Source organism: Sciurus carolinensis, chromosome 19 (assembly GCF_902686445.1).
Source record: "Sciurus carolinensis chromosome 19, mSciCar1.2, whole genome shotgun sequence".
NCBI classification, from domain to species: Eukaryota; Metazoa; Chordata; class Mammalia; order Rodentia; family Sciuridae; genus Sciurus; species Sciurus carolinensis.
Window position 1 is genome coordinate 3119275 of NC_062231.1, and position 15503 is coordinate 3134777.

The window sequence follows — 15503 nt, forward strand, 5'->3', positions numbered from 1 at the left end:
CTTGGAGATTTTCTTCCCTAGTCCTCGGTTTTCTCAGAGCTGAAATTAGACCCACCGGCTGCTTGCCACAGATTTGGATCCCAGAATGGCAGGACAAGGACAGCCCCCGGAGACCTCCTGCCCCAGGCGTGGCAGACCCATGTGACACAGGTGTCAGGCAGGAGACGGAAACCAGCAGCACAGTCCTGTAAAGAAGGGGGGGAGTGCGAGGACCGGGTGGTGGTGACTGGTGCACACACGCGTCACCTCAGGAGGGCAGCCACCCCGAAACTCTGACAAAGCGTGGCCATATGGGAACAGCCCAGACTTTCAGTGCTTTTTTTTCCAAAAGAGCTAAAAATCCAATTTATGTAAAGCCTCCCATTTTTTTTTAAATAGTGGCAATTAATTCACATCTATTAATATCATACAGTTTCTGGACTCGTGGCTGGGGGCAAGAAAAACAGCCAGCGACTGAAAATTCTCTCCGGCAGGTATTTCACTGAGTGGTGCCAGGCTCAGGGCTGGGTGTAGGGGCGGGAAGATGGGCGAGATGTGGCTCCTGCTCGCGGGCCTGGGGGGCAGTAGGCGTGGAAGAGATCACTCGGCCCAGGGCAGTGCGTGAGCACCCTCTGAGGGTGACATGCGGCATGTGGTCCTCAGGAAGAAAAGGGATTTAGCCAGAGGGCGAGCGAAGGACCCCAGACGGGCAGTGGAATCACAGCGCAGAGGCATGGCAGGAGCAAGGGCCCCTGCTGAGACGCACAGTGGGGCAAAAAGCGGCACAAACACGTGGACAGCCTCCCGAGCCAGGCCCGGGCGCCAGCCCTTCACCCAGAGGCAAAGAGAAGCCAAGGATGTGACACAATTGGTTTTGACACTCCGACACCCTGGTGGGAGTCCAGCAGGACGTGGGGGAATGGGCCCGGGGAGATGTGCTTTCCCACCACGCGCCCACCTCCTTCTGGACTGTCTAGATTTCATGACCATTTGCTTGAAAACTGTGCAGAAGTAAACTCTGCCTTTAAAACAAACTGCCCTGGTAGCACCAGGAAGCACTGCTCTGTGAGAAGCAAGCCTGGGGGAGAGGAGGAGGGGTCTGATGGTCAAGGGGAGGCGGCCTGGGCCTCGACTGAGACCAGGAGCTTAGGAGGAAGGAGCGGGGGACGGAGCTGAGAAACTCCCGGAAGGTAAAGGTCAGAGCCTGTCGCTGAACGCAAAGCAGGAGAGGAATGTGGGGTAACCGCGGGTTTGCTAGAAGCTGGAGTCACTCACAACCTAAGAAACAGGTCATCCTGCAAATCAAAACTGCCCTAAGATTCCATCTCACTCCAGTCGGAATGACAGTGATCAAGAATACAAGTAACAACAAATGCTGGCGAGGATGCGGGGAGAAAGGCACACTCATCCATGGCTGGGACTGCAAATTGGTGCGACCACTCTGGAAAGCAGTATGAAGATTCCTCAGAAAACTTGGAATGGAACCACCATTTGACCCAACTATCCCACTCCTCGGCCTATACCCAAAGGACTTAAAATCAGCACACTACAGAGATGCAGCCACATCAATATTTACAGCAGTTCAACTCACAATAGCCAAGCTATGGAAAAAGCCTAGGAGTCCTTCAGCGGATGACTGGATAAAGAAAAAATGGTGTATATATACACAATGGAATATTACTCAGCCATAAAGAAGAATGAAATAACGGCATTTGCCAGTAAACATATGGAATTGGAGAATATCATGTTAAGTAAAATAAGACAATCCCCAAAACCAAAGGCTGAATGTTTTCTCTCATTTGCAGATGCTAACCCATAACAAGGGAGGTTGGGGAGAGGAATAACGAAATCCATTGGATTAGACAAAGGGAAATGAAGTGAAGGGAGTGGGGAGGGGAATAGAAAAGATAGAACACAACTTTTCTAGCCTTGAATTTGAGTACATGACCAACACAGCATTATGTACTACCACAAGAGAGGGATCCTAAATAAATAAGCTATATTCTATCTACATATAATTTGCCAAAATGCATTCTACTGTCATGTGTAACTAAAAAGCACAAATAAAAAAGAAACAGGTCATTTCCATAGAAGGCGGGGGGCAGGGTGCAGGCAGGTGCCATTTGGCTGTAGGAAATGAGATGCACCCACAGGACATGGGACATGAAAGGAGAGACGGCACGGGACATTTGGGACAGCTCTGCATTGGATAGCTGGAATCTAGAAGTTATCAGCTCATGAGTAAGGATGGAAGAGAATGGCCAGAGGAGACAAAGGGCTGAGCCAGGGAACACTGTGGAGATGGTAGAGGACAGAGACAGGGCAGAGAGGACAATCTGATACTGGACACCAGCACTGCTGTGAAGATCGCACGGAGACCCTCCTCCAGCTGTGAAGGCGGACAGGGGTAGTCTCCCAGCACACACCTTTACTTCCCAAATGAGGGAACCAGCCCAAGATGAGCTTAGTCAGAGTTAAAACTAACAACTACCCCTCAACGTACTTTTTTTTTTTTTTTTTTCCCTGCAGTGCTGGGGATCGAACCCAGGGACTTGTGCTTGCAAGGCAAGGACCCTACCAATTGAGCTATCTCCCAGCCCTCACTGTGTATTCTTACAGAGCCATCTTTAACAGAGAGAGACCTAAGACACCGTGCTGGGGTAGAGTTAAGGATTACTCCAAGAGCCTTTCATCTCATTGGAGGGCTGTTCTGGAAGTCACAAGGCCAGGGGGAGATCACTGTGACTCTGGTACTGTTTCAGTTTTGTTACTGCTTACACTGATGTTCAAACAAGCCCCTGAGAGTTGCTCAATCTGTCTTTCATGTGCGGCTGACAGCACAGTTGTTAAGGATGATCTTCTGATCATCTACACACAGCGATAGTGAGTTTGGGGATCTCCAAGCCAGGGGAACAGAGGGCACCAGGGGGGAGTCTATACACAGGTGTCTGGGCCTTCATATGGCAGCGGAGGAGGAAAGTTACAGAAACCTAAAGCATTCTGCTTCCCTGAAGAATTTGCTCTGCTTTGTTTTCTAATACCTCAACACGTGTCAGAAGATGTGATATGTTTTGGCAGCATCGAAAAGAATAACATATGCGGGAGTACCTAGCCCAGGGACTGGCACAGGATGTGTATTCAGCAATGTTCGCTGGACTTGAAATTCGAACGCAGACACCATTCACTGGAAAGAAGAAGTTGGCCGCCTGTTTCCTGGCTTTCCAAGTTGGCATTTCCTGTTGCGGCTCCATCAAACTGCACTCACCCAAATGGTTAGCCAAGTAGAGCTTTCAAACTGAAGACTGGAAAAGACTTGTGATCTAAGCCCTTTGGGACACCTGTGTTAAATGGATGCATGGAGATGCCACGTGGCAACCTCCATCTTGCACAGGAGGAAGACTGACCCCTCTTAAGTGTCAAGGTCTAAGTCCAGGTCCTCTGAGATCTCGTTTAAAACACGGACTTTAAGCAAGTGAAGTAAGAGGAAAGATACAACCAAAAGGCAGACATTACAGATGGGACAGGATCCTAGGCACAGCGATAGAAATCAAACAAGAACAAAAGAAAGATAAAGAACCCGCAGGCAGAAGTAGTAACGCAAAACAACATGACGGTCCGCATCCACGTTCACACTGAGACATTTGAGGCAAGCTCGGAAACACAGCTGGACAACAGCACGGTAAAAAGAAAGTGTGCCTCACAAACATGAATCAAGTCTGTATGAAAGCCATGAAGGGTCAAAGTCTCTTGCACAGCTGCCACACAACTGCCAGCGTGGCTACGGGGACTGTCAGTCCATTAATACAAGCACGGAATCCAAAACGCACACGGCACTAAGCCACACACTCTGCAAAAGGCAAAAGCAGCAATCTGATAAAAGGCAGCTACATAAAACCTACAGCTAACATGTTTAATGATAGAAACAGACACTGCTTGCCCCACGGCTGTCCAATATTGTACTGCTGGTTCTCACCAATACAACAGACAAGAGGAAAGGGTGTTCTGGCTGGAAAGGAAGACGAAAGATGGTCCTTATTTGCAAACATGATCCTACCAATAAAACACCTTAAGGAATCAACAAAATAACTACTAGAACTTGTAAATGAGTTCAACCAAGTCGGCAAGATACAAGACCAATATTCAAAAGAATCAACACTATTTCTTTATACTAGCAATGACAAATCCAAAGATGAAACTGAGAAAACAATTTAATTCACAATAATATATAATAGAATAAAACACTTGGGAATTATTATTTTTCTTTTTGGGTACTAGAGATTGAACGCAGGGGCACTCTACCAGTGAACTACATCCCCAGTCCTCTTTTAATTTTGAGACGGGTCCTGGGTCCCCTGAGTTGTTGGGACTGATTACGCATGCACCACCGCACTGGGCCGCGTGGGAATAAATTTAAGGAAAAAGTGCAAGATGTATAACGCTGAAAATATAAAACATTGCTGAGAAAAACTAAGGAAGATCTAATAAAGAGGGAAATATTTGATATTCACAGACGGGAAGACTCCATATTGTTAAAATGGCAATTCTTCCCCAAAGTAATCTACAGATTCAACACAAATCCCATCAAAATCCCAACAGGCTTTTCTACAGAAGTTGACAAACCGCTCCTAAAATGCATATAGAAATGCAAAGGACTCAGAACAGCTAAAACAATCTTGAAAAGGAACAAAGTCGGAGGCGGAACACTTCCCAATTTTGAAACTACAAAGCTGCAATAATCCTAACAGTGTGGTAGCGCCATAAGGACAGACAGAGATCAATGGAACAGAATTGAAAGTCCAGAAATAAACCATTATTTTTATGCTCGGTGGATTGTCACAATGGTTCTAAAGTAATACAATTGGAAAAAAATAGTCTTTTCAAAATGTAGAGTTTGGGTGTTTCGCTACGGAATGGGCCTGAGACCATTACCCAGCAACTCTGGAGGCTGAGGCAGGAGGATTCCAAGGTCAAGGTCAAGCCGGGCAATTTTGAGAGACTCTATCAAAATAAAAAATAAACATGATAGCATGCCCCTGGTTTCAATCTCCCAAGTACATTTTTAAAAAATGATTTGGTAAAATAAGATTGGCAAAAAAAAAAAAAAAATGTGTTTTGATCAGAGTCTGGCAAACTGGTGCTTAAGCCAAATTCTACTAGCATTTGATTTTGTAAATAAATTGCTGAGACATAGCCACACCCAACATTTTATCACAGGGGTGTGGTGGTGTGTGCCTGTAATCCCAGAAGCTCGGAGGCTGAGGCAGGAGGATCACAAGTTCAAAGCCAGCCTCAGCAACAGCGAGGCACTAAGCAACTGAGACCCTGTCTCTAAATGGAATACAAAATAGGGCTGGGGATGTGGCTCAGTGGTTTGTGCCCTTGGGATCAATCCCTGGTACTCATCCCCACAAAAAAGTAACACATTATCTATTCTCTATGGTTGCTTTCATCAGCTATAGCTAAACTGAGGAGTCGTGACTGGTCAGCAAAACCTAACGTATTTCCTAAATTTTGTCAAGACTTGATTTAGAGCCTTACCACTGAGCATACAAGAAAATTAACTCAAGACAGATCGCAGACCTAAATATAATAACCAAAGCTATAAAACTCTTGGAAGAAAAAAAATAGCAGCAAATCTCCATGACCTTAGGTTAACTAAATATTTCTTAGATATAGCACCAAAAGTACAATTTTTTTAAAAAGATAAACTTCATCAAAATCATAAATATTTGCATTTCAAAACAACATTATGAGAATGAAAATACAAGCCACATGCTGGAAGATGATATTTGCAAATCAGAAGGTAATAAAGGGTTTGCATCCATCATAAAGAAATGTTATAACACAAGGAAAGAAAGACAACCCAATTAAAAACAAGCAAAAGGGTCCGGGGCTGTAAATAAAGGCATTCTGACCATCTACAACAATAACCAAAAACAGGCAAAAGATCTGAATACACTTTTCACCAAAGAAAATATATGGATAGCACATAAGCACATGAAAGATGCTCAATATCATCCAGCAAATGCAAATTCAAACCACAAAGGAACACCACTTCGCAGCCACTGGAATTGCTATAATTAAAAAGACAATGCCAAGTAGTGGTGAGGATGCTAACTTGAACCCTCACATATGACTGATAAAAATATGAAATGGTACAGCCGCTTTAGCAAATCTGGCAATTTACTTAAAAAGTCCAATGTAACTCCCCAAATTCATAAACAGTGGCTTGGGAGGCTGAGCAGGAGGACTGAAAGTTGGAGGCCAGCCTCTGCAATTTAGTGAGGCCCTAAGCAACTCAGGGAGACCTTGTTTCTAAATACAATATAAAAAGGGCTGGGGATGTGGCTCAGTGGTGAAGCACCCCTGGGTTCAATCCCTGGTTAAAGAAAAAAGAAAAGGCTCCAGTAAATCTCCTCTTAGGCTAGCTTAGGACATATCAATGTCATCTTCTCAGAGAGGCATTATCAGGCCATTCCATCTCCCACGTAAATCTGTCCATAAGAAATGAAAACGTGCACAAAAGTAACTTGTAAATGTTATGTCCACAGCCGCATTATTCACAACAGATGAACACTGGAAACAATTCCAGTGCCCATCAACTGGTGACTAAACTAAAAGCTACACCACAGGATCCTGTTCAGCAATAAAAAGGAACAAACTACTGACAACATGCAACATCAATGAATCGACATCAAAAACCTTACGCAGGGCTGGGGGTGTGGCTCAGTGGTACAGGATGGGTTCTATTCCAAGCACCATAAAAACCAAGCAAAACCCCAAACTGTCATGCTAAGTAAAAGAGGCCAGACATAAAAGATATATGACCCACTCACAGGAATTAACTAGAAAAGGCAAATTTCTAGAGGGGCCGGAGGCTAACGTAGTCCTCTGGGGATGGAAATGGGGAATGACTGCAAGCAGGAACGAGGGGTCTTTTCAGGTTTTCTCAATGTCCTAAAAGTGGACTGGGGTGGCAGCTGCCCAATTCTGTAAATTTACTCAAATATATTGAAGGGGACAAACTGCATGATATGTGAACATATCTCAATAAAGTTGTTTTTGAAGAGAAAAGAAACATCAGCATCACCCGATGAAGTGTTTGACAACTCTGCTCCTGACTGAAGAGTGGCAGTGTGGCATCAGGATCATGTGTCCAACGCACCGGTCTGGCCTCACCCCCTCGTCAACCTTCTCCAACATTCTAACCCGTGACTGCCAAGTGCGTAGGCTACCAAGTCAGAGAGCCCGAGCTTCCAGCCTTTCCACTCACTCACTGTGACCTTGAGTGGCGATCCTGCGCCGAACCTCGGCTCTCCAATGCGGATCTCTCACCTAAGTTGGGGATCACGGTTTCTCACAAGGTCGGCATGTAAAATACCTGAAGCAGTCCTCTGGCACGGTGCTTAGACCCTCACGCCTCACAAGGTTGGCTCAGGTCATGCCACCAAGGTCACCTTCTCAGAGAGGCATTACCTCAAGGTCAGTCCCATTACTCTGCACCCTTTATTTCCTCTTTTTTTTTTTTTTTTCCTCTCTTTTGCTTCTTTTTCCTTCTTTCTTTGTGGTCCATTCCCTCTAGGCTGGGACCCCCCATGATGGCAGGGACCTTGGCTTTGTTCTTTACTGCCCCTGCAAGGCCAGGCCTGGTGTTGGGCAAGTAACCACATGGTAGTAATAAACATCTGTTGAGGACGAACTGGCAGCTGACACACTGGCCGTCTCAGGACGGCCTTCTGTGTATCTAACCACATGCCCCTGGGTCCTCCCCTCTGCTGTGACCCAAAACCAGTCTCAGGAGCAATGAATGAAGACAAGGTCGATCTGGCCCAGAGGCTGAGGAAGGAGGTTCCTGAAGTGAGTGGTATAGCAAAGATCAAAGCAGATAGAAAGGGGGAGAGAGTGGAGAGCTAAGAAGGCTTGTGACAAGAAGCAAGGTAATTCACAGTTACCAAGATGGCGGCTCACACAGGGTGAGGAAAGAAGCCCAGACACACAGGATGTGCCTGCCACGTGCCTCCACCCACTGGAGGATGAGGTTAAGCGCGCTGATTGAAATGATCTTTCTGAATTTCACACATGCTTGCTTTGAACACTGGAGTTGAATGTAATTGCAGCGTTTTTACATTAATTAAACTTCTTTTACCTTCCATGGAATTAGGGCTTGAACTCCTATGTAGATTTATGTAAATAAGTATGCAAATGAACAAGGCCCTAGCACTTAATTTTAAAGGGACTAGAGCACTTTCTAGGACCAGGACCTCAAGATTAAATATAAGTGGGCTCTAAGAATATTTGATTCTCTCTGAAGGAGCTGGGGCAGGGATGCTTCTTTGGCATCTACATCCTATTAAGGTAACTTCTTATTTGTTCCGTCTAGTAACTGCTTTGTTTGACCTGAGGGTTTTTTGTTTTTTGTTTTTTTACTGATTTTTACTCACCATCCTGAAGATAAGGTGAACTCAACCCTCAAGTAACTCTGCTAACAAAAAAAGGCCCTCTCTTCATTACCATAACATCCTTCCTCCCAGCTTCCTCTTTCAAACCAGCCATACAAGCAGAAGAAAGGACATGGCTTTGCTAATGTGGGGCCGTGCTCCTCACTGTGGATCTCTGCACAAGTCATTGATTCTGATTAGCTTGCTCAACTGGAAAAGGAAGCAATCTCAAAGTTCTTTCTAGTTTTAATGAACTTAAGTGGAACATCAGCATCACTGTCAGGTCAACTGGAGGTAAAAGTCACAAATTTTAAGGCTGCCCTCACATATATCCTTGGGGTGGGAGTGAGAAAAAGCTGTTTTTTTGCATCCGAAGGATCAAAAGTCCCAGAAGTTACTCAGGCAACACCTTGGGGGGAAAGTCCTTAACCTCTCAAAGGCTGATGCTCCATCTTTAAAGAGAACTTTGCACTTTGCAGAATTATGAACTGAAGTGTACCAAGGACATCTTCTGAAATTCTACCTCAGGTTTTGACCTTTCAACACAAGCCATCTCCACCCATCTCATCCTTGCCAGCCGGGTCATCAAGACATTCTGCCACCTGGTGAGCACTGAATATGGCACATCCCCTGTCGAGAGAGGCCCCAGAAAGCACCCCGCAGTGTTCTGACCACTTTTGTCTACATCTTCGACTTATCCCAGGCAGCACCTACAATGATCACACACACATATACACGCCCTTTTTTAAAAAAATGTGGTGACCGAGGCTCAAAAGATAATTTGCTCACCCAAGCTCACACACCCAAGAAGCCTAGAAGTCAGACCTCTTTTTCTCAACCTAATTAAATCCCCTACACCTAACTATGTGCACTTAATTTAAATTTGGTCGATTTCACTGTGTTCGTTCATTTAATCACTGAACAATCATGAACAAAGAACCTGCCAGGTGCCATCCACGGGTGTGGGAGGAAGTGTAACAGCAGTTCTACAAACAGCGCTGGAGTTAATCGTCCAATCCCAGTTCTCCCACTTATTAACTGTGTGCCCATGGCTAAGAGACCTCTGTTCTCCTTAATCTATAAAATGGACTAACAGAATTCTAATTGTTTCATAGATCAACTGAAGATTGAATAATACCTTTGGAGGACTTAGCACAAAACATGGCTGCCACTACATGCTGAAATATGAGCTGCTTTTTATTATTCCTCTAGGTTCTGGGGATACGGTAATGAATCCCACGGGAACTTCATTCTCCAGGAGGCAATAAAGAAGTAATCACAATCATCAGTGCAAATTTCAAACTGAAATGAATACTATGAAAATAGTAAATGTGTGCCAGGCAATGGAGCTGCATGCCTGTCATTTCAGTGCCCTGGAAGGCTGAGGCAGGAGGATGGCAAGTTGGAGGCCAGCCTCAGCAACTTAGTGAGACACGGTCTCAAAACAAAACAAAACAAAACAAAAAACATACAAAAAAAAAGGGGGGGATGGGTATGTGACTCTGAGGTTAAGGAAGGGCCCCTGGATTCAATCTCTGGTTCTAAAAATAATAATAATAATAAATGTGCAACAGTAGGGTAGGAAGCTCCTTTAGAGTCAGTGGTCAGGGAAGTCTTCTTGGATGACATCTGAGCTATAAAAATGACAAGAGCCAGATACAAAGAAAGTTAGGGAAGACAGAGAACAGGCAACACAGAGGTATTGTACTTGAAGGAAATTGATATATTCCAGAAACAGGTGTTGAGAATGGTGAAAAGATGAAGGGAGTGGTGGAGGTTGAGGAAACCGACCTGGGACAGACAGGTCAGCAGGCACCGGGCAACTTTGTAAACCCAAGTAAAGCATTTGTCTTCAGTGCTCTAGGAATCCACTGGCAATTTCTAAGCAAGGGTAAATGGCTATGAACCGACTACAATTCCTTTTTTTTTTTTTTTTTTTAAAGAGCCAGGGTCTCACAAAATTGCTGAGGCTGGCCTCAAACTTGTGATCCTCCTGCCTCAGCCTCCCAAGCCGCTGGGATTACAGGCGTGCGCCACCGCGCCCAGCTTGACCTACAATTTAAAAAAAAAAAAAAATTTTTTTTTTTAGTTGTTGATGGACCTTTATTTATATGCGGTGCTGAGACTCCAACCCAGTGCCTCACACATGCTAGGCAAGCGCTCAGCCCCAGCCCTTGACCTACAATTCTGAGTGCTTCTCTGGCTGCCTGCCGTGGGGAGAAGGCTGTCGGGCAAGGGTGGAAGAGGAGAGCCCCCAATCAGAGTGGGGCTCTGAACGGGACCCCAAGCAGCTCCTGGACACATAAGAAGCCGCGCGCCCCTGCGGGGCGGGCAAGTGCAGAGGCCAGGAGGGCGCGGAACCAATCGAGGCAAGTGTAAAAATCCCACCGGAGCCGGAAGTGTGGCCCCCGGATTTAACTCGTGACCGGCGGCCTCTCCGCCTGTCCCGTTCTCCACTCTTCCCTTAAAACCCGTGTCGTGAGGCTTTTGAAGGCTGCACCCCAGGTTCGGGTCCCGGCGGAGCCTCTTCCTGGACGTGAGACCCGGCACCTTCCGAGCCTCACGACTCCCGCTCGCGGTGGGACGGCTCCACGAGTGAGGCTCGGCCGCCCTCGCCGCCCCACACCGCCCCCCAGGCCAGGCTGGCGGCCTCCGCGTCCTCAGGCGCCCTACACGCCCGCCCCGGCCCTGGCGGCGCCGCTCACCCGGATGCCCTGCAGCACCCGGACCCGCTCCTCCTCGTCCATGCCGAAAGACACCCTGCGGCTCTCGCAGCTCTCCGTGCTCCCCATTGGCAGGAGGCTGACAGAACCGCGAACCGGCAACCACGAGAGTCGGCTCCAGAGCAACCAGGCAGACGCCGCGCTCTGCGCGCGCTGCGCCGACGCTTTCCAGGACTCGCGCTGCCGCGGCACAAACCAACAAAACCACGTCCTATTGGCCACTGCCGGAAGCCCAGCCAATCAGGAGGCGCGGACTCGCGGTGCCTTGTGGGGGTTGTAGTCTTCCACTCAGAGGCCGCCCTACGGTAAGCCGGGAGGGCGGCGGGGCGTGGGGGCGTGGTCGTGGGAGCTGTGGAAAACGCGTTGCCCCCGGGCAGAGGGCGGGAGAGTTTGGATGGCGCTGTAAGGACGAACTGAGGAGCGCCTGCTTTGGAAAGTTCACCCTTCACTTAGAGCCAAGGAGGCTGAGGGGCTCCTCTAAGGGCGAACTTCTGATGGTTCATGGCGTCTGTCAATCAACATGCACCTAGAGACACTCAGCGCCAGGCACGCACTGAACCTCTAACCCATCCCAGGGAACTACCGCGACCAGTGGACAGTGCCATGCCTTCCCGGGGTTAGCAGTGTAATGCAGAAAACTCATCAAAACACGAGCAAGCTGGTAAAGAAACTGTGATAAGCAGAAAACTGCATCATAATGACATAAGAGAAATTACTGGAAGGAAGTCTCCTTGAATTCCAGAGGCTATTGGAATACAGGCGTGGGCCACCTCACCTGGCTAGTTTGTTCTTTTTCCTGTTCCTTGAGGTGTAAAGCTAGGTTTTTAATTTGAGATTTTTTTTTTTTTTTTTTTTTTTTTTTTTTTTTTTGCGGTACTGGGGATCGAACTCAGGGCCTTGTACTTTCGAGGCAAGCACTCTACCAGCTGAGCTATCTCCCCAGCCCTTTTTTTCTTAATATAATTATTTGTGGGTAGAAACTTCCCTCTTAAAAATACTTTTGCTGCATCTCTTAAGTTTTCATATCAAAATTCCATATTTGTTTCTCTCAAGATGCATTTGCTTTTTTTCCCCTTTCTTTCTCTTTTTGGTACTGGGGAGTGAACCCAGGGGCACTCGACCACTGAGCCACATCCCCAGCCCTTTTTATATTTTATTTAGAGACAGAGTCTCACAGAATTGGGCCTCACTAAGTGGCTGAGGCTGGCCTCCAACTTGGGATCCTCCTGCCTCAGCCTCCGGAGCTACTGGAATGACATGTGTGCGCCACCAAGCCTGGCTTCATTTGCTTTTTAATTTCTTCTTTGGCCTATTGTGTTGCCCAATTTCCACATATTTGTGTTTTTTTTTTTTTCCCCAAAGCTCCTCCTTTTATTCATTTCTAGCAACAAACTGTCTGCCATAATTTGCATCACACATCTCCCATAAAGTCCCATGTGTTGAAGATTTGGTCCCCAGTGAAGCAATATTGGCTGGTGGTGAATCCTTTTAAGAGATGTGACCTAGGGAGAGGTCTTGAGGCCAGGTGGGACACTGACAGCCTTCACCACATGCTTCAAATATTTTCAAAGTCTCCTGAGTACCTCACTGGCTTCTATGACTGTAAAAGAGGGTTGTAAAAATTGAGGAAAGAACTGGATTTTACTTTTGGGTCAAATGATGAAGTAATTAATGAACACAAGTCAGAGCCGATGGTGACCAGGACACTATGTGCCTCACCCCCACTGCAAAAAAATCTTTGGGGAGCTTTGGAATCTTGAAAGTCTTCCAGTAGTAGTTAAAAGTACAGCAGCATAGTGTCACGCATGATGGTGCACTCCTGTAACCTGAGCAGCTGAGGAGGCTGAGGCAGGAGGATCGCAAGTTAGAGGCCAGCCTCAGCCACATAGCGAGGCCCTAAGCAACTCAGTGAGACCGTATCTCTAAATAAAAAAATTAAAAAGGGCTAGAGATGTGGCCCAGAGTTTAATTGCCTTTGGGATCAATCCCTGGCATGCACACACACACACAAAGTGCAGCAGCATGGAAAAGTCTCAGGACGAAATAGATCTGGATTCCCATTTCACAGATGAGAAAACTGAGGAGCACACAGATGCAGGGAATGTGACATACTGAATTCAAAGTAGGATGGGGATTTGAATAAAGGCAACGAGATAGGCATGCAGAGGAAAGGAGAAGGGAAATGGATTACATGATGCTCGTGCCACTAATCTATGACCAATTCATTGAGTTTCAGAATCCTTCTGAATGTTCTTACATCAACCGAAGGCCCAAGAACCGGAGGCTCCCAGAAGGGATTGTGTTGTGAGAGGCATGCTGAAATATTTAGAAGTGAGGTGTCATAACTTTGACTGGAACGATTCAAATGAATGTTAGCCGGGTGGACACCTGTCATCCCAGCAGCTCAGGAGGCTGAGGCAGGAGGATTGCAGGTTGGAGGCCAGCCTCAGCCACTTAGTGAGGCCCAAAGCAACTCAGTGAGACCCTGTCTCTAAATAAAATAGAAAAAGGGCTGGGGATGTGGCTCAGGTGTTAGACACCCCTGGGTTCAATCCCAGGTACCAAAAAAAGAAGAATGTTAACAGGTAACTCTTAAATGGAATATATATAGTGACCACTATATTGTTATTTCACTGTTTTTGTGGGCTTTCAATTTTTCAGAATTAAAAATAGAAGAAAAATAAAACTGGGTATTAAGGAAAAACGTCAGGCTGCCTTTTCCCTTGCAGCTGTAAGTGACCCTGTGACCCAGCTCTGGCCAAGACGTCTCCGGAGCAGTGCGGTACCGGAGGGCGCGGAAGGGCACAGCGCGGGAAGAGCCAGCCGTGATGTGAGGTGGGTGTGGGGCCCAGCTCTGCCTCTGAGATCTGCGCCCTTGGGCAAGGTGTAGACTCAGTTTTCTGACAGATGTGAGAGTCTTGCTGACACCGCATGGCGTGCTTAATGAGCGCTGGGCACTTAGTGAACTCGTTCAGGGAGAGCTCTTCCGATTATTAAACGACTGTGTTTGGAAATAACACTTCGGCAGCTCTGACGGGTGCTCTGGAGGGGGTTCTGTGAGACAGCTTGTCTTAAATTGGGATCTTCAGAAGCAGACAGGAGGAAACCGAAGCGCTGGTGTCGTGGACAAGTGATTTGCTGGTCCATCTCAAAAGCCAAAAGGAAGCTTTGCTCCTAAGATCGAGATCAGGGTGGAGAGCTCAGTGGTAGAGCGCTTGACTAGCATGCCTGAGGCCCTGGATTTGATCCCCAGCAACAGGGGTGGAGGGAGATCCGCAACGGGGACATGAGTTTTTGCCACCTTTAGACAACATTGTGCTGAAGGTCTTAGATTAATTAGGCAAGAAAATGAAATGCAAGTCATCCAGATTGGAAGGGAAGAATTAAAACTGTCTCTAATTGCCGATGACATAATCTCATCCATTAAGGGGTACACACACACACACACACACACACACACACACATACTCTCTCTCTCTCTCAGATAAATTATTACAGCTATAAGCCAGTGCTGCGAGATTGCAGGGTAATAGATCAATATATAAAAATCAGTTCCATTTCTATACACTAGCAATGAACAATCAAAAAGTGAAACTAAGAAAATAACTCCCTTTGCATTAGCCTCCAAAAGCATAGAACACCTTGGAATAAATTAACTAGAGAAGGGACAAATCTGTCCAGATACAGTGGCACACATCTGTCATCCCAGTGGCTCAGGAGGCTGAGGCAGGAGGATCTTAAGCCGGAGGCCAGCCTCAGCAACTTAGTGAGGCCCTAAGCAAGTCAAGGAGAGTTGCTTTAAATAAAATGTAAAAAAGGGCTGGGGATGTGGCTCCGTGGTTAAGCGCCCCTGGGTTCAATCCCTAGTACTAAAAAAAAAAAAAAAAAACAAAAAAACAAAAGGTGCATAATTTGCACCTGGAAAACTCTAAGATGCTGTTGCCTGGGAAGCGGGATAGAAATTAACAGGCTAATGACTTGAGCATGTGTTACGAGGGGTGAATGGTCTATAACGTGGTTGGGGTAATGGCTATTCGAGATCCCCATTATCATTATCAAGCTGTACACTTGACATCTGTGCATTTTATTATATGTAAAGTGCACTTCAATAAAAGTATTAGTGAAATATTTGGGGGCACCGGGGCTGTGGCTCCGGGGTACAGCACTTGCCTCGCACGTGTGAGGCACTGGGTTCAATTCTCAACACCGCATACAAATAAATAAATAAAGGCTCATCAACAACTAATAAAAATATTTTAGGGCTGGTGAGATAGCTCAGTTGGTAGAGTGCTTGCCTTGCAAGCATATAGGCTCTGGGTTCAATCCCTAGTACCGCCAAAAAAAAAAATATATATATATATAT

At 46.4% G+C, this 15503-nt stretch overlaps 1 protein-coding gene across 1 annotated transcript in view; it reads right to left on the bottom strand.

Moving 5' to 3' along the window:
- Chchd6 (coiled-coil-helix-coiled-coil-helix domain containing 6) overlaps positions 1–11315 on the bottom strand; it is a 223435-nt gene extending 212120 nt beyond the window's left edge. Inside the window, exon 1 of the mRNA XM_047534479.1 lies at positions 11123–11315. Coding sequence (XP_047390435.1) covers positions 11123–11209 — 87 coding nt within the window. The 5' untranslated portion in view covers positions 11210–11315. The remainder of the gene's footprint in view (positions 1–11122) is intronic.
- Between the last annotated feature and the right edge of the window lie 4188 nt (positions 11316–15503).